General features: G+C 48.5%; 1 protein-coding gene across 4 annotated transcripts in view; it reads right to left on the minus strand.

Annotated features, from left to right (window-relative positions):
- Positions 1-26,240, minus strand: part of LOC138491262 (inositol polyphosphate-5-phosphatase A-like) — a 705,879-nt gene that overhangs the window by 179,599 nt on the left and 500,040 nt on the right. For all 4 annotated transcript variants that reach the window (XM_069617676.1, XM_069617677.1, XM_069617675.1 and 1 more), the window contains 4 exons: positions 15,070-15,154; positions 14,646-14,741; positions 2,780-2,854; positions 2,096-2,169 (listed from right to left, as the gene is read on the minus strand). In XM_069617676.1, the coding sequence (XP_069473777.1) occupies positions 2,096-2,169; positions 2,780-2,854; positions 14,646-14,741; positions 15,070-15,154 (330 nt within the window). The remainder of the gene's footprint in view (positions 1-2,095; positions 2,170-2,779; positions 2,855-14,645; positions 14,742-15,069; positions 15,155-26,240) is intronic.

Here is a 26,240-nt window from a genome sequence, read left to right on the forward strand (position 1 = left end):
CTCCTCTGTATGAGATTGCCACTCTCAATGGTGGGGATAGTGAGAGATGCCTCCTCTGTATGAGGTTGCCGGTCTCAATGTTGAGGATAGTGAGAGATGCCTCCTCTGTATGAGGTTGCCACTCTCAATGGTGGGGATAGTGAGAGATGCCTCCTCTGTATGAGGTTGCTGGTCTCAATGGTGGGGAGTGTGAGAGATGCCTCCTCTGTATGAGGTTGCCGGTCTCAATGGTGAGGATAGTGAGAGATGCCTCCTCTGTATGAGGTTGCAGGTCTCAATGGTGGGGATGGTGAGAGGTGCCTCCTCTGTGTGAGGTTGCCGGTCTCAATGCTGGGGATGGTGAGAGATGCCTCCTCTGTATGAGGTTGTCTGTCTCAATGCCGGGGATGGTGAGAGATGCCTCCTCTGTATGAGGTTGCCACTCTCAATGGCAGGGATAGTGAGAGATGCCTCCTCTGTATGAGGTTGCCGGTCTCAATGGTGAGGATAGTGAGAGATGCCTCCTCTGTATGAGGTTGCAGGTCTCAATGGTGGAGATAGTGAGAGATGCCTCCTCTGTATGAGGTTGCCACTCTCAATGTTGGGGATAGTGAGAGATGCCTCCTCTGTATGAGGTTGCCACTCTCAATGGTGGGGAGTGTGAGAGATGCCTCCTCGGTATGAGGTTGCTGGTCTTAATGGTGAGGATAGTGAGAGATGCCTCCTCTGTGATAGGTTGCTGGTCTCAATGGTGGAGATAGTGAGAGATGCCTCCTCTGTATGAGGTTGCTGGTCTCAATGGCAGGGATAGTGAGAGATGCCTCCTCTGTATGAGGTTGCCTGTCTCAATGGTGAGGATAGTGAGAGATGCCTCCTCTGTATGAGGTTGCAGGTCTCAATGGTGGGGATGGTGAGAGGTGCCTCCTCTGTGTGAGGTTGCCGGTCTCAATGCTGGGGATGGTGAGAGATGCCTCCTCTGTATGAGGTTGTCTGTCTCAATGCCGGGGATGGTGAGAGATGCCTCCTCTGTATGAGGTTGCTACTCTCAATGGTGGGGGATAGTGAGAGATGCCTCCTCTGTATGAGGGTGCTGGTCTCAATGGTGGGGATAGTGAAAGATGCCTCCTCTGTTTGAGGTTGCCACTCTTAATGGTGGGGATAGTGAGAGATGCCTCCTCGAGTATGAGGTTGTTGGTCTCAATGGTGAGGATAGTGAGAGATGCCTCCTCTGTATGAGGTTGCCACTCTCAATGGTGGGGATAGTGAGAGATGCCTCCTCTGTATGAGGTTGCCACTCTCAATGGTGGGGATAGTGAGAGATGCCTCCTCTGTATGAGGTTGCTGGTCTCAATGGTGGGGGGTGTGAGAGATGCCTCCTCTGTATGAGGTTGCCGGTCTCAATGGTGAGGATAGTGAGAGATGCCTCCTCTGTATGAGGTTGCAGGTCTCAATGGTGGGGATGGTGAGAGGTGCCTCCTCTGTGTGAGGTTGCCGGTCTCAATGGTGGGGATAGTGAGAGATGCCTCCTCTGTATGAGGGTGCTGGTCTCAATGGTGAGGATAGTGAGAGATGCCTCCTCTGTATGAGGTTGCCGGTCTCAATGGCAGGGATAGTGAGAGGTGCCTCCTCTGTATGAGGTTGCCGGTCTAAATGCTGGGGATAGTGAGAGATGCCTCCTCTGTATGAGGTTGTTGGTCTCCATGGTGGCGATGGTGAGAGATGCCTCCTCTGTATGAGGTTGCAGGTCTCCATGGTGGCGATGGTGAGAGATGCCTCCTCTGTATGAGGTTGCAGGTCTCCATGGTGGCGATGGTGAGAGATGCCTCCTCTGTATGAGGGTGCAGGTCTCCATGGTGGCGATGGTGAGAGATGCCTCCTCTGTATGAGGGTGCAGGTCTCAATGGTGGGGATAATGAGGGATGGTATTGAGATAGATAGGGAAGGGTGGATGCGAAATGAAGTCATAAATCCCCCTCCAAATTCACTGTGAAAATTAAAAATGAACAGGCTCCCGCTGGCCTGGCCCAACGGCTGGTTGCCTCTATGTGTTAGATAATTTAAAACAACCTGCAATTAATGTACAATTAAATAAAAAATAAAGAAGGGCACCAAGTACCTTGGAGGAAAAAGAACAGGCTCCTCGCACAGAATGTTCTGGAATGGCAGCAGCTCCTTATCAAATGCCTGCAACTAGGATAGAAAACAGAAAGCATGAGTTGGGACTTCAGTTCTGCTCTCGCCTAGTATCACTCAACGCTATATTATCCGGAGCCCTCCATTTCCTAGATAACAAGAGGCAAAGTCACGCTTCACTCTTTCCAACAACTCGAAAGATCTGGGCACGGAATACTCCCTGCACCCCTCAATCACTTAGGACGCCATTACAACCCCTGTCCTCTTGACCCCTCTGTGCGAATTCTGATCCCCTGACCTCAGGCGGCACAGGACCCAGAATGCAGCATGCCACCACCCTTTATACAGACTACCCATCCCCACAACAGATTCCCAGCCTTAGCTTCCCGATTGTAGGCGTAAGCCCCCTGGACTCCCAACTCCAGAGTGTGCAACTTCAGCAGTCAGCATTATATCCAGAAACTCCCAGAAGGCCCGCCCTTCTGCTCCCAGACTCCAGACTGCACTTCCTCTGCAAAGTGTGCAGCCAATGGTGCCAAAGGGCTCCCGGCAGTCCCCTGCGGATCTGATGAAGGCTATAGAGTGAGGACAGCTGCATCGAGAGTAGCAAGCCAGCGACTCCAGGGGCCTGAGTCACCGGACTGGCTACTTGGGTTCCCGTACTTACAGCTCTGCCGTTATCCTCTCTAAACACCGCTTGGTTCAGATACGCAAACAGCTTGGTCTTGATGTGAAGCAGCACCTGGTTCAAGAGACAAAAAAACACTTTTAAATTTGTGTCTGTGCCAGAAAGGATTGATAAGTCGGCTCTTCATCTCCGTCATTATAGCGTTAGTCCCCCGAGACAATCCAAAGGTCAATGCGCCTGCTACAGACAATAGGAGGTGCACGGCCTCTATTTTTTGGCAAGAGGTGGATTAAAGATGATGGGAGAGCAGTTCTTGCTTCTTAAAAATACTCTGGACCCACAACAGAGTACCATCAACGGAACACAGTCCAGAGAACACTTCAAACTGCAAGCAATTCATCCCAGAGCAGAACACATGGGAAGATGCGACTGCATATCAAGCACCCCTCAGAACCTACATTGGCTTCCCATTGGCTTCCATTGTGTTGCAAACTGAGCTGAAGGTGTGGGATGCTGGCCTGGGCTGCATCAGAGACCTCATCCCGAAATGCTCCTCCCAGGACTCTATGATGCAGCGCAGATAATCAACAAAGTTCTTGCCACCAAGGGCCCGGAACTGTGCAACAAGGGACCACTCACTATATGTGCGACCGGAACAGGGCCAAGCAAGTGCTGTAGTGCCCTCTCTGCAGAGCTTCCCACCAGCTCATAGAGGCCTCCCCTCGCCTCTCAGGCTCTTCCACAGACCTTGAGCCCTCTACCTCACCCTGTCCCAAGGCCCATCTTATCTTGGCTACCAAACTGAATCCATATTACTTGAGCATAAACTCTGTATAATGTATTTCTTAATCTTTTTACCAATACGGTTTTGGGACTGAGATCCTCTGGGGTTTATCATAATTTAGCCGACTACCACCGCAAGGCCAGCAGGGTTTTTCAGGCTTCCAGCTCAACCCCTGCCACCATTCCCTCTCCTCCTCTTTTCCTCTCTTCCTCTTCTCATTTTTTTCGATCTTGGCGCTCCAGAGCATCCACTGGTTGCAAGCAGAGCATTAGCCTGTCCAAAGGTGAGTAAGGACACACACAGGCCAGTGCTGCTTGCATGTGTACAGGTGTGTGCATGCGTGCATGCCTCCAGACCTCTCCACAGACAGAGAGGGAGAGAGGCCCAGAGGGGTCATTCATGCTCAGCTAGGTGTGTAGTGCGGGGATACAATGTGATGTGACACTGTGTGTGTTTACTTTAGGCAGGCTGTAGCCTCCGGAGCAATGCCGTCTTCCAGTTATCAATCTATTCCTGTTGCTTTTAACAGGTGGTGTAGAGTGGTTCATATTTCAAAATGGCTGCCCACAGCTTCCCACATGTCCCAATGTGAGGGCTAATTTATCGGCGTATTGTTATTTGGGATTGTCCAAGGTGTGCAAGCGACGATTACTTGGGTGTGTTTGGGGGGCGTGGGGGGGGGGGGCTGTGCTTTTAATTCTTCACCGACTGCGCATGGGCGTGTTCCCTCCACTCAGGGGGAGAGGGGTGGAGGTACTTAGTTCGCATTCAGCCTGTTGCCACTTCAACTCCTCTGCTTGTGTGCACTGTTGAGCGGATCCATTCGGAAGAGCTGAAGATGGAGTGATGGTTGCGTTCCTCTATCAATCCAGAGAATCCGCAAAGACCCCAACCCAAGTGCTTCACAGCTGGAGGTTGAGGCGCAAATAAAGGCTGAACCCCAGACACTAGATACAAGTTAACACCAGTGTGCAAAGTGATCTCTGCTTTTCTGAATGGAGGGATAGCAGGTTAAAAGCGTACCAAATAGCACCCGGCCGGAAACAGGAGACAGTACCTGAAAAACGGCCAGCGCGGTCTACATCCGGAGGAGGGGCAACTCTAGCGCCTGCCGCGTGTAGGACGGGCTCCATAGCCACTGGGTGCAACGGGTCCTTAGTTTCTCCCCTGGAACCTTTTTAATTTCCCTCTCATCTCCCGACCCTTCCTTTCTACTCGATCCTCTACTCAAAAACGCTTCCTTTCCTTTACACCCCGTCCTCTTTTCAACAATGCTTCTAAGTGACATTTCTTCTCCATTGGGTATTTCCCAACCCCTGGCAGGTGCAGCGCGTTTACTTTAACTGTTTCGGACTTGCTCTTGCCATCTGTGTATTCTACACTCTATCGCGTTATTTATTAGTATCCCTTCGAAAAAAACTGATCAAATTATATAGGGGGCGTGAGTAAGGGGTTAAAAGTGTTGTGTGGGGGGGGGTAGGAATACTAGTCAGTGGCGATGCAGGGGAGGTGGGGGGGAGGCATACATGTTTTACTCCCCGCACCGGCGCCTGAGCAGAGAGTTAATCACTGGACTAGAGAACTCAGGCTGAAGCATGGGCGCTCTATTCTAATGACACCACCTCGCTCCCGCGTCGCAGCGGGGACGTAATCATCTCCAGTGGGTCGGAGCACCCTATTCTTATTATAAGCCATAACAATAGGGCGCCTGCCGCGCCTTCTCTTGGGTGCACCAGGTGACTCCCCTGAGCTGGCGTGGCAGGGGGCTAATGGCGCCGCAGGCGGTCGCCCGACCCAACCCTGCCCTGTGACCTGTCCCATCACAGAATGTCTTTCCCTTGTACAGTTTCCGCTCTCCCATTACACTCCCCCCTTCATCGCCCAGGGGCTGCCTGCCTTTCTCCCTCTCCCATTGACTGCAGCAGATTACCACGAGGATGACCTCTGGTGAAACGTGTCTTCCTGCTTCCTAAGAGGCGGCCCAGCAAAACAAATACACATTTATGAGCAGTAAAATGGCGAGTATATTTTCCGTTTTTGGGGGGTGGCCGGAAATAGTGGCAGTGCAACCACAGCTCTGCTGGCGTTTTGGTTAGGTATCTGTACCATGCACATTGCACACGGATCCCTGCAAAGACCCCATGAACCCTTTCAGCTTTCTTACCGGGAGGGGGCATTCTGATCTGGAAGGTAAGAGCATATCTCTGCAGAAGGCACTCCACCCTGGGCTGTCAGACCTGTTGGATTTTTTTTATTTTAATAGTCCGGGGTGCAGCGTCTAACTTCAGGGGGGGTGCACGGGGTGCTGCCCCTTCCAATGTTTACCCAGTATTCGGGTTCATGGGCGTGATTTTAAGGGGCGACTGTGCTGTTTGTCCCCCCTACTTTCATGGCACAACATTTTGTCCCCATTTATTTGGCTGGGGCACCTTTTCTTCAGATGTCATGTCCCCCCAACATTTTCAGCAAAGTTACTCCACTGTGCGGGTTTATAGAGCCCAGTATGGCTTTCTTCTCCTGTCCATACCCCATAACTGCTCAGTGAGGACTTACAAGGCAGCTCCAGCCAGTGTGCTGCAGATGCCCGCGCCAGCAGTCCGGGGGGGGGGGGGCGGGGGGGCGTAGCTACTCGCGAGCCCGGATTCCCACCACCTTAGTCCCATTTGCGCAGGTGCCGACCAAGAGGCCGAGCATTCCCAGGAGAACAACTGAAGAGTGATGGATGGACGACGACTGTGAATAAATCAAAACGCAAAGGCAGTGCTCTGAGCAGCCCTCCAGACCACTGTTTTCCAGCCTGGCATGCTGTTACAGAGTGGAAACCAGCCTTTGTCTGAACCCTGTGCCAGGAGGATAGCTCAGCGGCAACGTGCTCGCCGTGGAAACAAGACGACACGAAGCAACACAGGTTCGATCTTAGAAGCTTCTGTGTATTAAGCGCGTTATAAATAACCAACTAAGACATATTCCTGTAACAGCGCCTCGATGCCCCCGGGCTGTGTGAGCGCTTTAAAAAAAATGCAAATAAATCATAAAAAGGGCAGTCCAGGCTCTGCTGCTAGCTCACAGCCCTCCTGGCAAGAGCCGAGCATCCCCAGACATGCTTTGCTCCGCCTTGCTGGGCATCATCAATGAGGGCTCGCTTGGGTCTCTAGGCACGGCAAGTTCGGGACCCACATATGGGCACACCGTCCCATTCAGGGTGAGCAACCAAAGCTGCTGAAGATTGATGGAGCGTTTGGAATCAAAAACCAGGTACTTTTAGACCTGCCGCGTCATGGTACTCTTCATTTATTTATTTTCACTGGAGAAGGCCTGCCACCACCACCCTCTGCATTGGGAGCTGCTGGGGCAGTGTTTTTCAGCAGATTGCAACAAAGGTAGGCCCTGTGGTTGCTAATTTGCTGTTTGGGGAGGTAGAGTTATAATTTGTATGCTTTTTCACTGACAAGCGTGCATCACACTCTGTAATTGCCCTGTTGTAGCAGCATTGACTAAGAAAGCATAGCGCTCTCCTTTGGGAGCATCAGTGAAGGCTGAAACCTCCCTTGTGGGGCTTCTAACATCCACCACCATTCCTCAATGCTGGCGTCAACGCCTTCCAAGATGGCTGCCGCGGACTAGGAGCCATCGACAGCTTGAGAGCTCCCACATCGTGATTGGCTGACTCCATCCTACATCAGCCAATGAGAGGCGTGGGTAGGCGAAAGACGCCCCCTCCAGCAAAGGCCGGGCCTAGGAGGGCCCCCACCATTTCACCCCTACCACAAACTATGCTGCAGCCTGCTGTTCATCCTGCTCTCCCATGAACTTGGGCCTCAGCACCCCTACCGGATCTCCAGTGAGTGATGGCTGAACTTTTTATTTGCCTCCTCCACTAGCACTCTATCTGCGCCTATCTCGCTTTGCTTATCCTCATCACCTTCGCTTGCTCTCTCTCTGCTTTTGTGTCCATTCCACATAACCGAATGTAGCTGTGTGTATTTTACATCCTGCGCCCTAATTTCACTGCATTTGTGTCTTTTCCATCTTGCGCTCATAGTTGCATTGCTTTTTGTTCTCCCTTTGTTACTACTAGGCCACCTTGGAGATTAGGCCAGAACTGTGCAGTGCAGTCACCCTTCTCCTTCAACTTCCCTCTGCCACCCTAATGGCACTCTCCATCTCTCCTATCTTCTCTAATTACTACTCTATCTCCTACCCCACCTCTCTCAATAAGTCTGGAATGAAAAAGCATAAAAAAGACATCCTGTGTGCAAACCCTGGCCTTCCCATCGCAGGCACCTATGTCAGCAAAACCTCCAGAGAGGTCTTCACGGATATGATATGATAGGTTATTTATAACGCGCCTAATACCCAGAGGTTTCTAAGTGCGGACCCGGGGATCAAACTTGTGGTGCTCCGTGTGGTCTTTCTTCCAAGGCGAGCACGTTGCCCCTGAGCTATCCTCCCAAGACTCTTCTCTGTCCCCTCTCCAGATCTATGGACTCCTCATCTCATCTCATCTCTACTGTCTCCCCTTTCACTTCCTCTCCCACTAATGGTAGAACCATGTGGGAAGTTCTCCTGGCTGGATTCTCATCCTCACGCTGCATCGTTAATGTCTACTACACTGGCACTATCCTGGTTCAGGGTCCTCAACCCAACCTCCCTCTCTTTTACCAGATCCCGCCATCCCTCATTAACTTCCTTCCTTCTGCTGCCTCTCCCCTCACTACTCTCACTGTCCCTCCCCCTCTGACCGGAGTACCACGCCGTTGTACTCCTCAGAAAACCTCCTCCACCTGGCGACTCTCAACGCTCGCTCAGCCAACAAACACTCTGCTGACATCTGCCTCTTTCTTGAAGACACTGACCCTGACATTCTCGCTCCCACTAAGACTTGATACAATGCCAGCTCATTCACTGCTGTTCACACCCTCCTCCCTGTCGGCTTCAAGATAATTTCCAAGCCTCGACCTCCCTGTACTGGCAGCGGGGTTGCCTTATTCTACTCTGAGTGGGTTCCTTCTTCCATCGTATCCACCCAACGCTATTCTTCCTTGGAGAGCCTGGTTTGCAAGTTGGCCATCTCCCCCTCCTCCACTCTGACCATTGCTACCATCTACCGGCCTCCAGGCGCTACCACCCTGGTCCTCTCTGAATGGGCTGACTTCTGCTCCTCCTTACTGTCAACCACCTCCAACCTCCTCCTTTTGGGTGACTTCAACAGCCAATTGGGCTCCCCTGCCTCAGCATCCACTCTTTTCATTGAACGCTGCGCCACTCTTTCCCTCTCCATTCTCCCCTCCGGTCCAACCCACTCGGGCTGGAAACATACTGGATGCCATCATCCACTCGGACCTCTCCCTCGCTCCCCCTCTGGTCAACCCTCTCTCTTGGTCAGAGCATTCTCCCCTCTCCTCCCAACTGGGTCCCTCCTACAGCACCCTTAAAAGCCCTGCCAACTTCGCTCTCGAACATCTGCCCGATGGAACAAGTGTCAGCTGCTGCCTTTGCTTCTACCTTCATCCCCCCTTACCTCCTACCTCAGACTCTACCCCTGACTCTGCTCTCAGAAATCTTCACTCAGCCATCACAAATACTCTGGACATTCTTGCCCCAGTCATGAGGATCCACCTGAAACCCCCTTCTAAATGTAACACCTGGTATGACGCCGAACTTGCAGACCTGGAAAGAAAGTGCAGAGCGGCGGAACGGAAGTGGCAAACCTCAGGTTCACCCCCTGGAAAATTGGTCTGCCGCCTGCTCCATAGGAAATACAGGATCTCCATCCGTGCCAAAAAAAGGGCCCACATTCAGCCACGTGTATCTGGTGTATCCGATAACACGGCTGAACCTTTCAAAAGCGGCAGGGAGCTAGCCAATCCTCATGCAGTCTCCTCCTCTCCTCATCCTTCCCAAGCCCTGTGCAACGCATTGGCCACTCACTTTGCCACCAAAACTCAGGCCATGCTGAACTCCCTTATTACTCACCCGCCTAACCCACCCCTCACACTCTTGCCTCCCTTGGGCACTCACCCTCCTTCTTCTGTCTTCTCCTCCTTCACCCCGTCACACCTGAAGAAGTTACCAGAGTTGTCCACTCTATGAAGGCTTCTTCCAAACATGTTCCACCCTGCTTGTCCAGAACCATCAAGAAAAACATTGTCTCTCTTGCCCTGCACTCGCTGATTTCTGCGATGACTCTTTGGCTGCTTGTTCCTTCCCCTCCTCCCTCAAGCACTTCAGCAGACCCTTCCTGTCCATCCAACTGTATTTCAATGACCCCCTTCCTGCGGAAACTGCTGGAATCTGGCCTTGCCCCAACTCAACTTGCAGACTGAACTTGTCAGTGGTCTCCACAATCATCAATCTGGATTCAGAGCATCCAGAGGCACGTAAACTGCTCTTCTGAACACCAGCGAAGAACTGCTTATATCCCCGGACTCCAACTCTCCAGCTGAACTCATCCTACTTGAACACTCCTCTGCCTTTGACACTGTCACCCATTCCATCCTCCTACAAAGGCTCCATGATACCCTTCTTATCTCGGAAAGGGCACTGGAATGGCTGACCTCTTTCCTAACTGACCGCTCTTCCCATGTCATCTTGGGCATCTTCTCCTCTCCACCTGTGGTGTCCTCCAGGGATCTATCCTCCTCCCCCTGGCTCTTTAATATCTACCTTGTTCAGCTGACACTCCTCATCTCCCCCTTCTCCCCCAACTTCCAGACGAAACTCAACTCTTTTTCAGACTTCCTGCTGACCCACTCACACCTTCCTTCATCCCTGACTGCCTATCTGCCATCCAGGCCTGGTGCCCTTCCAATTATCTCTGCCTCAATGGCAGCAAAACAGAGAGCCTTCCGATTGGGACCCCTGCTCCCTCTTTCTGCCCGTCTCTCCGTGCACCCACCTTGTGCTCCCCCCTGCTCCTTCTTCTGAAGTCAAAAATCTTGCAGTCATCTTTGACTCCTCTCTCTCCTTCCTCCCTCACATTCAGGACATTGCCAAAAAGTCCCACTTTCAGCTCTTCCTTCTCAAAGGAATTCTCCCTTTTCTCACTTTCCCCTCAGAGGCTCAATACCTCCCAAGCCCTGGTTCTCTCTAGGCTTGACTATTGCAACAGCCTGCTCCCCAATCTACCCTCTTCTGCTCTGAGATCATTTCAGCTAATCCAGAATAAAACACTGAGAAATACTTACATTAAGCCCTAAAAAGTCTCCACTGGCTCCCGGTTGCTGCACAGATCAAATTCAAATCCCTCTGCATCATCCACAAGGCTGTCTGGGGCTGGGGACCGCTATCTGCAACTCTCCTATCAAACATACCCTCCTTCTAGACCTCTACGTTCCTCTGCCACAAACTCTCTGTGTGTAAAGCGTTTAGCTAAACTGATAGCAGGAGGTAATTCAATTGCCTCAGCTGGATCCTTCCTATGGAACAACCGCCAACCCCCTCTGCGTCTTGAGCAGGACCTTCTTAAGTTCTGAAAGCACCTCAAAACTTTCCTCTTTTCCTCCTCCTTCCCTCCTCTGCTAATCTCACAGTCGCTGTGATTGGTGTCTTGGACCCTTATGCATCCTCTGGGTCCATGACCGTCCACACCCAATCTCCCCAGCTTCTGTCTACCTATAGCACTTGCCTCTGCACACCCTCCGCACTGGAGACTCACACTTTTCCACCCAACACGGCTCCTGGCTGCACAGCACTGACCATACCTTGCACTTCAAATGTGGCTCACCCTCGAGCACGGACACCACAGCACCTACCCCACTGCCCTCTTCTTGCTGCACTTGCACGTTCTGAATACTCACAAGGCATAGTGGGTTCGGCCGTCCCTTCCCCCATTATATTCTTTGTATATTTTCATGGTTCTGCAATCCCATGTCCCCCCTGTTGCCCTGTGGGCCCTTTGAAACAGAATGTATTTGCTGTACAAGCGCCTAACAAGCAAACAATAAACTAAACTACGCATGTTTTCCCATGTCAATTCCCCGTAACATATATCAGTACGTGGCAATAAAAGGCCATAAAGATCCCCGTCTTCCAATTCACTCACACTCATTGATGTGTGGAACTGCGCTACTGCAGATTACAAGGGCCCACCACCTGTTCTGTCATCACACTTACGGCTCTGCTTGGAGTATTTGTGAAGTTTCGGCTGACTCGATCCATGAACGTAATGTGAAAAACTGTGACTGCTGATCTTACAAGATGTTATCGATGACCTGGCACACAAGAGTAAGACTTTGGACGCATTCCAAGAATATGCAGCCTGCCTGCTGTACAGGTATCTGTGCTCAACCCAGGCTCAAGGTACACTGCCAGTCATGGGCTGGCCGGTCTAGCAAGTGTCCGCCAGAGACGCATGTGTGTCCGAGGCTCTCAGCGCATGTGGTGAGTTGTATCATTCTAGTGAGCCATCATCTGCTGGTGGGATAAGCAGATGGTGAGCTGCTGTGGAAGAAGAGCGCACAGCAGACGTAAATATTTTGGCTGTTTTTATGAAACAAACCAAACAATGTGATCTCCCACCACATCTGAGATATCAACTTTTACATATACGGTCGTGATAGCCATTTTGGCAGCCCCATGGCATTAAGTCCTGTAAGAGAAGGAGATGGGAGGTTATTGGGAGGAGTGACAGAAACAAGATGCACAACCTTAAGTGTTGATGAGTGTAGACTGGAAAGATTCCTATTCTGGGTGGAGGCATGTTTCTAGGGAGTTGCTGTGGAGGCACTTGGGGTATATGTATTCAGAAGGGAGCCCTGGGTATAGGCATCCTACAAGTGACTACTATGGCAATCACCCCCGCGTCGGGGGGCGGACATGGTAGGTAATGGCCCGCCAGCCCGAGTTTAGTTTGGCTGGATAGAATCAAGGGCCTCGCCAAGGGCCGTTACCGGCCATGTCTACCCCCCAACAAGAGTGTGATAGCCATTCGTACACCAGGGTTCATCTGGGGTACAAATGGTGTATTTATTTTTCTGGGCGATTGACTGTAGATATTGCGCAACACCAATTTCCCAAGAAAGAAAGATGGCTGCCGCCATAGGACAAGGGACTACGTCACTTTTCTATATTCATGGTGGCAGCTGCAGGTGGGAGGAGCACAGAGACTGCAGCATAATGCTCCGGTCCATCAGGTAGGTAGGGAGGGAGGGAGGAGGTGGGAAAAGGGTATGTTTTGTTTTGGGGGTGGTGAGGTGCAGAGGCAACAGGGAGAGGCTCCCTGTTACCTCCCCACATAAATAAAAGATGGCGCCACCCGGTGAAGGGCCTTGGGTGGCTACAAAGAGCAGGCGGCAAACAGTGTATTCTCGACTGCTCTTCTAGCCACCTGATTCCTGTTTAGCAGAGCGCACTTCCCCGGCTGTGAATAACATGCTCTGCCCGGACAAGGAGGATGGTTTTAGAGTTGCTGGAAGTCTGTGTGTGACATGCTGGAAGTTGCAGGTGTGGGGGGGGGGCGGGTGTGCTAGATGCGAGAGGTGACATCATTGTGTCTGGCATTACAGGAAGTGACATCACAAACACATACGTGTGGGCAGCATACTGTCTCGCTTTGTTAATGAAGCTGCACTTTAAACCAAAACTAAAAAGTGATGGATGGAATGTTTTAAGTTAATCAGTGGCAGTTCCCTGGGTAACTTTTCATACCATAATTATTTTAGCATGACTGTGCATTTACAGAAGAGGACCAGCCACCTGCAAACCCGTCTTGGTCCTGCCACCAATGGTAACAGTCTAGTATGAGCTGCTATGTTGTGTTACCGCTGCGCGGGAACGCAACCATCCCCAGACACGTTGTCGGCTTGGTTTCCTTAGTGAAATACAGATTGCAGTGATAAATCAAAGACTGAAGAGGCCTACAACCATGGTCATAGATGATGTGCTGACTTTCTACAGTCAAGGCTGGTTATAAATTACAATCTCCAATATCTCAGGTGATGACGTTTCTGCACTTGAGCTGTTGGTTGCAGTCGAGGGTGGGGGTCTTGTGATGGGTTAGACAGAAGTATCATTGATTGGAAAAGGCTCCAGTTGACCTGACAACGTTTCCAATAATTTTGTAGGCCCGACACGGCTTCATTTTATCAGGCGTGTGTTTGGTTTGTCAGGTGAGCTTAAATATTCCACTTACCAGACAGGACTTCCGTTATCCCGTGATGATCGTGTTTTGGGCAGAAATCGTTTGTCAGTTAGCAACAGTATCCACTCATGAGGCAAGACTTGCATTGAGTAAATAAGACGTCAGTTGGCCGAGGCAATTACTTTGGTTGGGCAAACAACGTTATTTCTTTTAGACACACATCCTTTCCATGGCGCCACAAGTATATGCACTGGCTGGAAAAGATTACATTGGCCAGTCATGCCTCTCGTTGGTAACACAAGTGTTCCGTTGACCAAGCCAGACTTATATTGGCAAGACATTGGGACTCATTACGACTTTGCCGGTCCGGAAACAAGGGAGCCAGTAAGATCAATGGCACCCTTGTTTCCAGACCGGCAAATTACAAGTTTGCCTGCCAGGGCCGCTACACCCAACCGGTCTGACACTGCCAGATGCAGCGGCCAAGGTAGGCAGACTCTTCAGGGAAGCGTCAGCACCGTTAAAAACGGTGCCGGCGCTTCCGTGAACCCATTCCCATGGAGTCCTATGGGACTCCACAGGAATGGGGAACAACATTTACTGGCACCTAGCTTGCCGTTCCGACGGGACTTGTAATGTCCCAGTGGCACCGGCAATCTAGGTGCTGGTAAAATTTCACAAGTCTGGCGGCAACCTACCGGTAGCACCGGCAGGGTTACCGCCAGACTCGTAATGAGGCCCATTGTCTTTTGTTGGCCGTACACTCCGTTGGAAAGACACAGCTTTTTGTGGATATACATAGATTCTGAAGAACCAACAGAGCTACAATGAGAGAACAATGAGCTGTTTATCCAGACAGGTCCTTTGCTGGTCAAGCAATCATTTGATTGGCCCAACAGAGCTTTGTTAGTTCAGGAAGAGCTTCAATTGTCCCGTCATGCCATTGAAAATACATACACGTCCTTGGCTGGCCAGAGACCACCCCCTTTGCTGAGACACGACTTTGTTACATTAGAAAGAAGCTATTACTGACTGTTTACCTTCTGATCTTGGTCAGTTTCTTCACAAATGATCTTCTCTAGCACGCTGCCACTGTCACTCGTAACCATCTGTAACTTTCCACAGCAGCAGAGCGTCTGAACGAAGAAAGAAGAGTCAATTACAAACCAGTGACCTCTTCTCTGTGTCATTCTCAAACTGTCTTCTTGCTTCTCTGTACTCTACCCAATCATCTAACTCATACCCACGTGTTTCACTTTTCATGTTTATTATTTCTCACCATGTCCTCTTTGCCCTCAACGCCCTCCCCCACTTGGTTCTCATCTCCTGCCTTCCCCTTCTCCATGCTTCTCCTCTCCCAACATTATTTTTTACTATCCATGCCTCATCTCACCACTTCCTACTCTCTGCCCATCCTTTGCTTCCTCCCTGCTCTCCCTTCCCCTTCTGGATGTCTACACATACCTGGATGAGGCTCTGAGTGTCCAGCCTGAAGTTGAAATCTCCAAAGAGGAAGAAAGGAACCAGAGGAAAGCGCTGATCGGTGACTCTAGAACACAAAAGTGGAAGCAGGAATGAAGACTGGAAAGAGTAGGTCTTACACCCCAACATTAGCAAAGTTCACACCCTAATATTAGCATTACTCATGCCCTACCATTGGTAGAGATCTCACCGTAACATTAGGAGAGATCTCACATGAACGTAGGGAGTGCTCACAGTGCAACGCTAGCACAGTTCAGACCGCAATGTAAGCAGAGCTCAAACACCCACATCAGCATAACATACACCCTAAAAGAGCAGAACTCAAACCCTAACATTGGCAGTACCCATGCACTAAATGTGGCACTGCTCACACCCCAACATAGGCAGAGCTCATACACCAGCATTGGCAGAGCTCACCCAGAAATATAACCAGGGTTTACAACGCACATCAGCAACATTAACACCCCCTCATTAGCTGAGCTTTCATGCCGATATTAGCAATGCCCACATTCCATAGGCAGAACTTGCACCCCTACATCAACAGAGCTCATATCCCACCATAGCCAACCTCCTTTGAGCATTCCAGTTAGGTCTGTTAGAAAACCATAAGGAGCGCAAATGCAATCAATATCCCGACCCAAAACCATTAGCACGGAATTGCAAATGTTTCCCTTACAGGGAAACCCTTTCAAGACACTCAGCAAAGGCAGCATAGGATTTATAATATTCTCTCCAGCATAGTATGAGGCGCAGTGGTTCAAGATCTTTGCTTAGTCAAAGACAATGAGAGCTTTATAGTCTATCCAAAGGTCTTCTGGGCTAATCGATACTCAGGCAGTACAGGGGGCTCCAGCTTGGTACCGGCAGCAGCGGCAAAACCTAGAAGGTGCCCAGGTGTAAAATAAAATGCAAGCTGGTGGATGGGCCTAATAGAAGCAAGACCCAGACACTCACTGTGCAGCCCACCTGACCCAGACCACATTAACCAATAAGGCACAGCTCACCCCAGGATCACAGGTGCAGACATCCTGCCAGAGTCCCAACATGCAGGAACAGAGACCACGGTATATAGGTTCAGCCGCTCAGTCTGGCAGTGGTGTTGCTAGGGAAAGAGTCCCTGGAAAAGGTAGAGAAATGGTTGGAGAGAAGAATTTGAAGATTGAAAGAGACTAAAGGCCAAAAATCAAGATGGGGCTGGAGATGTGTGGGCACAAGATATTAGAGAGGGGGGGTGCAGGAACCATCCAGAGATATTGCGGAGGCGGTGCAGGAATCTCCCCGAAAAACAGAGAAAGGTATACTGAGGAAGGGGTGCAGGTGTCACCCGAAGATACGAAGGAGAGGATACAGGGGGTCATCGAGAGATATTGGGATGGGGTGCAAAGGTCACCTAGAGATAACGAGGAGGAGGTGCATGAGTCGCCAAGAGACATTGAGGTAGGGGTGCAGCGGTCATCAAGAGATACTTAAGGGATGGCACAGGAGTCACCCAGAGATATTGAGAAAAGGATGCATGAATCACCCAAAGCGACACCCGGGGGCGGGGGGAGGTAGGAGCCACCCAAAGATAATGAGAAAGGAGTGTAGGGTTACCAAGACATATTGAGAAGGGGTGAAGGAGTCACCGGAAGATATTGAGGAAGGGATAGAGGAGTCACCCATAGATTCTGGGCAGGGGTGCAGGAGTCACCCAGAGATACCAAAAAAAAGGCTGCTGGAGTCACCATGACATGGGGAGAGTGAAGATTGCTATGCCCAGAGGGCTGAAGAAGGTGGAAGAGGGAACAGCTGGATGATATGCACCTGGAAGAATTGGCTATCAGGAGTAAGGGAGACAAGAGGTACAGGGCTTGGATGTGGGCTCGCTTCTTAGCGTGGACAGAGAGTCGGTATTGCCTTTGGAGCAGGCAGCAGGTCAGTTCGTCAGAGGATGAACAGGAAGCCCTCCATTTCCTCTCAGCCACCCTGCACTTATGTTTAAGGGTAGCTAGGTCACAGTTGTACCAAGAATTGCACTTAGCTTTGGGCTTCAAACGGATCATAACAGGGGCAAGAGCATCAAGGGTATCAGAGATAGAAAAGTAGAGCATGGAAAGGGCTGTGTCAAAATGTGAGTCAGCTGGAAGAGGAGGGGGGGAGAGAAGATGGCGGCGAAAGCCTCAACTGACACATGCTTCAAGAGCCAGATGTCCAAGAAGGTAGGTGGCAGTGTTGGGTTTGGCTTGGCCTGGGGGGTAGAGAGGGTGAGATGGGAGGAGAGGAGGGAGTGATCGCTCCAGGGCTGGAAAGGGGGAGGTCAGAGGAGATCAAAGCATCAAGCATGTGCCCTGCAGAGTGAGTCAGGCCAGAGGGGAGGATCGAAAGGGAGGGGGAAATCGCAGAGGTCATGAAAGAGTACAAACCAGGAACAGGGTGAATCTAGATGGATATTAAAGTCACCAAGAAGGAGGAGTTGAGTGGTTGAGGCCAGGAGGGAGGAGGAGAGGTCTGCCCACTCAGAGAGGAAAGAGGTGATCTGACCAGGGGGCCGATAGATAGTAGCCACAGTAAGAGAGTGGCCAGGAGAGAGAGCCTGCAGACAAGGCATTTTCGAAAGAGGAGTAGGTCTGCATGGGAAGGATCGAGGCAGCAATCCACTCAGGGAAGATCAGGGCTACACCTCCTCCGGACAGGGTGGATCTGGGTGGGGAGAGGATCTTGTAGCCATCAGGGAGGAGAGTGTCAAAGCTCATGACAGAGCAGGTTTGTCACGCTGAAAGAGGAGAGCTTCCTCCATGAAGACGGCACTCCAGTGCTACATGCAGCCATATTGGATAGGCTTATACAGCCATATTGGATAGGCTTATAGAAGCATTAATTCTTCCATTGACACTAGCAGTCGTAAAATTCCCAGCACATTCCAAAAGAACAGATTTAATTTCCAGAGGAAACAAAGCCACAGATTTGGAGGCCAGAAAAGCAGCCTATTATCCACGCCTATCTAGTCTTGAAGGAATAAATGGTAAACAAATGACAGGATGATGCATGTTGGTAAAGGAGGGCTTTAACGTGCTGTCTATTGTTCATTTAATTGAGATACAAGGTCGAGCCCCATAAGAATAACAGGATTTATGGAGAAAGGGGGGGGGTGTTCTGTATCCCCCACTGAGGCAATTTGGAGACAGGACAGCACTTGAAAGCCAGTTATGCCTCTAGCATTATTGAGAGTAGCGCTGCAGCAGCTTCACTACCCAGCACACACGACTTGAGAGAGTCTTGCTGCTACAATTGCAGAACAGTAGTTCTCACCCAATCTGTTAAAACACATGGCACAGTTAATTGTAAATTGCATTGTGTACCAGAAATGTATCCAGGGCACGCTTTGCGAACCGTAAGAGAAGCAATTCCCAGATCCAATGGCCCATTTCAGCATCTACAAATAGTTTATGTGGATATGTTACAAATGTGCAACGGCTACAGATATATGCTGGACATAGTATGTCCCTTTTGTAGATGGATCGAGGCAGGTCCATGCACGCAATCCCTATGCATCATGTGCCGCCAAGTTCCTTTTACGAGAAAGTGTTCCCCAGGTGGAAGGTGTGCAGGGTTTTGTGGTCTGACAATGGACTGTATTTTCTAAATGAGATGTTTGAACAGATATTTCTCCTATTAGGTATGAAACATGTTTTCTTCCACTTATCACCCACAGGTGAATGGAACCTGTGAGAGATTAAATGGATTATTAAAGGAAAGAATAGCAAAGCTCAAAATAACCTTACAGAAGGGATGGCTACATTGCCTGCCCCCTGCCTTGTATGCCTTGAGAAATCCACCTGGCTCAGATCACCATCTAACTCCACATGTGTTGGTGGCTGGACGATGTATGAGAACCCCACGTGCTCCTCCAACTAGGGTGAAAACCGATGCCAACAGTGTAGCGAAGGCATTAGGTGATGAGATGCATGATTACCTAACAACAATGATTGCAAGTATTTCTTTCATGTCTCAAAAGATCAAAAACAGAAAGGAGGGGTTAAAAAGAAGCAACAAAAACAATCAACCTCTTGAAACAGAAGACTTGCTAAAGCCCCCAAGTTTGTATCCAGATGAACAGGTGCTGGTGTGCGAATTTGTATGCACTTGGGAGTACGCCTCGCTTTGAGGGCCCACACAAAGTGGAAGAAGTTAGCCCCACCACCGTGAAACTAAGGGAACAGAGAGTGTGGCTGCATCTACACAACATCAAATCATATAAAGGTGAAACACTGACCGCTCCTGCAACTGCCCAAATTGAAGCAAGAGAAGTAGTTCCACGCATGCAGACCCGTTCAATGGTCAGGAGCAAAGATATAGAGAAGCACATCAGTCCTTTAGATTAGGGATTAACGTTTTCCCAAAATTCAATAATGGGAAACTAGACTTGCAACCATCTTGGTCATTTTTAAGACAGGATAAAATAATCTGGAGTTTGAAGAAAAGAAAGAGTATCGATTCTCGTATATGCTCCCTACCATAGTGGCAATACACACACTCTTGTATGCTATTTGTTTTTACACATTACCGTCTTATCCAGCTCTGATCCAAAGAGGAATAAACGCCATTACGTTTTCAAAGATCCCAAGAATTATTGTATTATTTGGAGAGTGATAATTGCAATTATATGCCAATTTTTGATATAAAAGTGACTCAAAGGGAGATAATAAATGTGCACATTAAAGTAAACACAAAATGGAGAAGCTTGAAAATGTCAGAGATTCACTGCCATCTAGCAAGTCAGTAGGTTTTCATGGAATACTGATGGTGATATCATTTGGTATTATGATTTGTGTTTCTCTCATTATTATGGCATTTCAACATGTTATAAAAATTGATTGCAGATATGGAGGGTGTCAATGGAACACCTATTATTATCCCCACTACAGGTACAGAGAGCCTTCTTTACAATATAACTAGGGGTGTATTTCAATTTAAAAGGGATGTTGAGGAGAACCATGAAGATATAAAAAACGTATCTTGAAAATTCAGTTAATTTAAAGAATTATCTATGGTATCAGGATATGAAAGAGGTAGGAGAAACAACGTCAGACAGAAGCGGTTATGTTTGTTCCCTAATACTGTATGTCATGAATGCGGCAAGAACGTTGTCTACACATGATGCAAAATGCCTCAGTCATCTAGAAGCATGCACAAACAGAGGACAATTTGAAGGAATATGGGCTATGTTACGATGGCGATCAAAAATAGCATTGCCATATGAAGTTACCTATGTGAAAACGAGAAGGATGGAAAATGGACTAGGGTGGGCAAACAAGAAACATATGTATCCATCACAGATTGGACAACGAAGGAAGGTTGTCCAGATGAAGAAGCTGAATTACTCGGACCTAACTGAAAAACCAGAAGGGGCAAGATGCAGAGATAGATCTCAGCTGTTGATATAAGGACCTGTTTTGACTAGTACCGGATGGGAAGAAGGACTATTGGTTTGCACTTCTTGAAGAAAGAATCGGCAAGCATAGTGCAGATATTAAATGACAAATGCCTAGGATCATGGGCTAATTACTCGAAGTTACTTACATGGGTCGACAACGAAGCAGGACCAATATCCATAATACCATTGAGGAATGCAACAACATGCTTCAAGAATAATGGTCTGATCCTGGTGAGAAAAAACAAAGGATGTGGACAGGTAATTGAAGTGCCAGCAATTAATGGAGGAACTGCAGTGTTAATGGATCAATATTGGGCCTGTTCATCCAGAGCTTACATGCAGTTGCCTAAGAATTGGGGAGGAGTATGCTCTATAGCGATGATACATGTTCCAGCATTGGCGATTCCCTAAAGTGACCTCCATATTGATGAATTTCCAAAAATGAATGAACACCAGAGGAAAAAGAGATCACTGAACTCCGCCGACTGAAAAGAGAAAATTATTTTCAGCAAACTCAATGGAGCCCTACGACAATATTCCAGATGAGCATAAACTGTTCAGCAAGACGGCAATGATAATTCAAGCTGCAGTAAACGCTAAGTGGCTGCAGATTACAAGATGGGAGCTACTCCAAACGATTAATGCAACAATAAAATGATGTATGGTATCTGAGAAGAATTGAGAGCCATCAGGGTGATGACTCTCCAGAACAGGTATGTCCTAGACCTGATTACAGCAATGGAAGGAGGCGTGTGCACCAAGATCAGGCCTTATTGTTGTACATTTATACCATCTCATGATGAAAGAAATGAATTACTATGCTGATGACCCTGCATACGTAAATGGAGGATGAAGCTGATGAGACAGCAGGGGACGATTGGTTTTCATCTTTGTTGTCATGGATTCCAACCTGGCTGCCAAATGCTTTCAAAATACTTGGGGGCAATACTAGTGTTGGTATTGCTAGGATTTTGTCTCATAAGGATCATCTTGGGACAGGGCCAGAAGACAGCCAGGAAAGCTATCGGGATGAAGATCATGATTGATATGGACTCTGGAACTAGTGAGCAGATGCAAAATGAGGAAACTACCCATGGGAATATAAAGAAAAGCATCTTTGCACCTCCATAGACTAGGTTCTAATACCCCAAGGATCATAGAAAATATGTGGGACGTTGAATATTCTGTCAGCTATCTGGAGAGAGATGTCACATGACCTAGAATGTGGATGAACATATAAAGATTGCAGGTCACCTGAGGGGGTGACAAAGATTTGGATCCCTAAGAAATTATTGCATGAAGAAATGATAAAGGACAATGAGAAACAGTATGAAGATAAAATGAAGACTAATGATGAAGATAATGGAAGAAGAGAATGTGGTCGAATATTTGACCAGCGAGGGGAATGTAGAGGGGCAGGTGGATGCTTTCACACTAGTTACCACCCCCTCCCCTTCGTCATATTGGAATAGTAGAAGAGCAGTAAATGGGATCCCATGTATTGTTCCTATACCGCATCAAGTGTATGAGAGACGGTATGCACTCAGATAGCCATACACAATGTACCCTTGCACTGAAAGTGTGGAAGGATGCCAGCACGTACCTTTGGACATCATGGAACATCAAAATGAAATCCGACATGGGCAGAGTGATGTCATGAAAAAGATATATGAACCTATACTGAAAAGATATGAAAATACTTAAGAGTAACAATGTAACTAAAGCACCAAGAGAAACATGCACTTAAGACTAAAGTAATTGGGAGTACAAAGAAGAGGAAGTAACTTACTGGTCAATAACTGTAAATATGCAGTAACACAAGATAGAAAGGAAACATATAGAGGCTTGCTATAAAGGAATATATAACATGGAAAGAACGGCCGTGATAGGAAAATGGACCCTGGCTCACGTTGAATTCAACCAGGCTACTGCTGAAACAGGTTCAGTTGGTTGGAGTTTGAAGGATAGCAGGCCCCTGCGCTGAGAAGATTAGTTAGTTGCCGTAATATAACCTGCGTCCTGGCACATGGTTTGTCTGGGAACTAAAACTCCAAAGTTCCCAATGAGTTAGTTACTGGATGATTTGACAAACCTAGTTTCTTTTAATGGCGGTGACGGTGAGTTACTTGGTAGTTGGATATTTGAAATAATGGAGCAAAACACCTGACTTGTTGTCATCAGTGAAGGTTTTTAATGTTCTAACACACATAGATCACAAGCCTAGCAGAACATGCTAGGTGCAGGTGAAAAGGGAAGTTAATGCGCGTTTCGACCGTAGTCTTTATCAAGGCAGGAACATGGTGGGTGATACTGTATAGGATTGTAGCGCCTGGTGGATACCTCCCAGTACTTCTGGGCAGAATGCTGGATAGCAAAGTAGTTAGGCGAATTGGCTTCCCTTTTCACCTGCACCTAGTATGTTCTGCTAGGCTTGTGATCTATGTGTGTTACAACATTAAAAACATTCACTGATGACAACAAGTCATGAGTTTTGCTCCATTATTTCAAATATCCAACAACCAAGTAACTCACGGCTACAACCAATGGTTAAGAACCACCTGCCAGTGCCATTAAAAAACTAGGTTTGTCAAATCATGCAGTACCTCTGAAACAGATCAATGTTGCAGAATCAGGAAAGGCTGGAAGGCTGTGTGCAGAACAAGAGGAAGGCTATGTTGGCCTATGACCAAGGATGCTATTTTAAGGAATAATTGCAAGGTGCTAGGGGCGTTAACCGGGATAAGCTATGAACGAAGGAGACATTCCTCTTAGATTAAAGAAGAAAACACCTGCAATGGCTAATGTATTGGACAATTAAAAGTGTATGAGGTCTATGCAAGGTAGAGTGAGCAAGTCTCTAGAGGCCAAGGGGAGCAACAGCACCCTGCATAATTGAATTAAATAGCAGTAAATAAGAGGCTGAAATTAACAAATTTGTGGTCTCTTCACATGTGACTCAGATGTCAAAGACAGGGGCTATTCATTCGAGCCTCACACAAAGATAGTGGTGTGCTCACACTTCCTTGAATGTTCCAGGACATTGAGCAGCTACAAGGTCCACTACAGGCAGAAGACTTCGGTTTATGGCTGACCAATGAGAGATGATGGTCTAATTGGGAACACAGGGAGTAGTATAACAGGATTGAAACACCGGAGTTTCGTTTTGCGTACGTGCTGCTAAAGAGCCGGAAGTCCAAAGTTGGGATAAGATGCCAACCAATCAATGGTTCTAAGAAGCAACCTAACATACAATGTTGCACAGAGCAATCCACTGCCATTTGGCCACTATAATAAGTACTTTACGTATTTAGAGGTAGTTCAATGCATGTGCTAAAGATAAGTACAAACCCATATGTATTCTATATGTAGATATGTCCCCTTAAACCAAGCCCGTCCCTTAATAGGTTTTATGATTTGCCACGTAGAAGGACATCATAGGTGATGCATATTGGGGTATAAGACCTCTGTGAAATCAAGCTAGTGTGAGTGTGCATGCATCAGTACGATGCCTGTCAGTTCTCCCTGCTTTATCAAATGAGAATATAGTCGTAGTTTGCCATTCTCTTTGAGTCTGTCCATTTACTTGGTCCAATTCTATCTAGCACAAAAGACACTTCAAGGTGCTAGAGCACAACATTATCTTGACATGTGTGCACAATGAAGTCACTTTCACATTCTCAAGGTGAGGCTGCACTCAGCTGCAGATCATCTGCACTGGAAAGTATGAATCATGGCCTCACCCTCATGCAAAGGTGAAACAGCAATTATCCCTTCCCTGGTGATATTTATGTGGTTGTACATAACCTCTGGCTGTGGGCCAATCTTTGCCCCCGCAAGCCCTACCCATCTATAGGAACAGAAGTGCAATCGATTCTCATATCGGTCTACAGAGAGGGCTCAGGGCCAATGCGGAAGGCCTCGAGACTGCGTGGCGCCGTAGTGGCCATCCGCCCTCTGAAATAATATAGCACTTGTAAATGTGAGCAAGTGCAAACGTTACCCAGCCCAGCAGGAGTGGCACCAGCAGACAGGTGAATTAACAATGACGCAACTCCAGAATTCATCTGGCCCTTTGTGATTGAGGGGGCCTACTGCAGATTAACCTTGAGGATCACAGTGCGATGACTGTGTAAAGAGCACAACCCATCACACACAAGAGATAAGGAAAGCAACGATGGGGGGCTGCCTGTCTGAAGGGCCCGTGTATCACAAGCGGAGGTAAGCTTTGGAAACAAGCGGTGGAGCCGCTGTGCGGTGCCTTTCTGAAGGGCTTGATGCTTCTCAAGCTTTTTTGGAGGGCCCCCAATATAGGCTGGTCCTCTCATGGGAATATACAACAAAATATTGCATCGGCTCACAAAGAAACCAAAGCCGTAAACAAGACACACATAAGCAGCAAAGAGACCACCTTGGATTGGGATTAAAATGGCAGCAACCAGCGTTTACTAATTTAGAGAAGATGATTTTGGGGAAAATCTCCATGTGAAGATAACATCTACTTTCACCTTCAACCAAGATGGTGGCACACATTCAGGGAAGCTCGGTGGAAGGGCAAACCATCTATCAGTCTTGTGGCTGGTCCTTAAACAGCCTGTCGTGTCAATATAGGGTCGCCAGGCTTGGTGACATCTTACGTCATGATTATCACAGTGACCAGGCTGAGATTAACAGGTCATACACCTGGAAGGAGGGCCAGTGCTCAACCATCCTCAGGGTAGGAAATGCGCCAGAACAAGATGGAACGGGGTGGAGCTCCTGCAAAGTTTCTTTTGTTGGAGCTCTGCTCTGTCCCGAGAGCCAGGGCTAGCCCAGGAAACGTACCTGCATTTTCACCATGAGCAGTGGGAGACTGAAAATGTGCACAGTATAGAAAGAGCCAAAGCCTCACGCCCTGTTCAGAAACTGTCCAAATTGGGTATATATGACTTACTAATCACACACATTTTTTTGTTATGGCGAGTATTGTGACCAATGAAAATCGCAGAGCCTAACTTCAATTACTCACTCAAAGGGTTTGTTGCTGAATCGCTAGCACCGACTTATTTTAAATATCCAACTGTGGGCATTCTTTTGTTCCCAAAATGCTCTTTGTTTTTATGCAAAATGATTTGAGGGTACTGAACAGGAAAGATGTCCCATTGCCAGGAGGACAATGAATCATTGTGCCGAGCTGCCAACCCAAATGTCCTGGCAGTGGGAGGTGTCCCGCTGCCAAGACAAGTACGGCGTAGAGCAGGAGCACACCACACAGCAAACAGTGGTCCATGTCAAACCCCGCTCTGAGCCACTGCAGCAGCTGCAGCCTGGAGTGGTGCGGGACACGGACACCAGACAGTGCTCCTGTGTGCCGCTCCAGCTCCAGTCCTGAGCGCATTCACTGGGCCGACTTCAGAAAGAAGTCAGATCCTTTCTTTCTGGGGTCAGAAAGAAATTATCTGACTTCCTTCTGAAGTCAGACTAGTGAATGCACTCATGACTGGAGCTGGAAGGGCACACAAGAGCACGGTTTGGTGACGTATTTTTTCTGGGCATCTATGATAAACCGTTGGTTTATCATGCATGCCCATAAGAAAAGTCATGCCACAGTAAGAAAGGGCTAGACTGGCTGCCTCCAAATGCCAGTCTAGCCAAGTAATAACACACAGCATACTTGGTTTAAAACTAAGTATGATTTGTGTTATTACTTGGCTAGATTGCATTTGGGAGCAGCCCAAGGACGGCGTCAGGGCCTTTCGACCTT

Source organism: Ambystoma mexicanum, chromosome 10 (genome assembly GCF_040938575.1).
Source record: "Ambystoma mexicanum isolate Mex_15411 chromosome 10, UKY_AmexF1_1, whole genome shotgun sequence".
Taxonomy (NCBI): Eukaryota; Metazoa; Chordata; class Amphibia; order Caudata; family Ambystomatidae; genus Ambystoma; species Ambystoma mexicanum.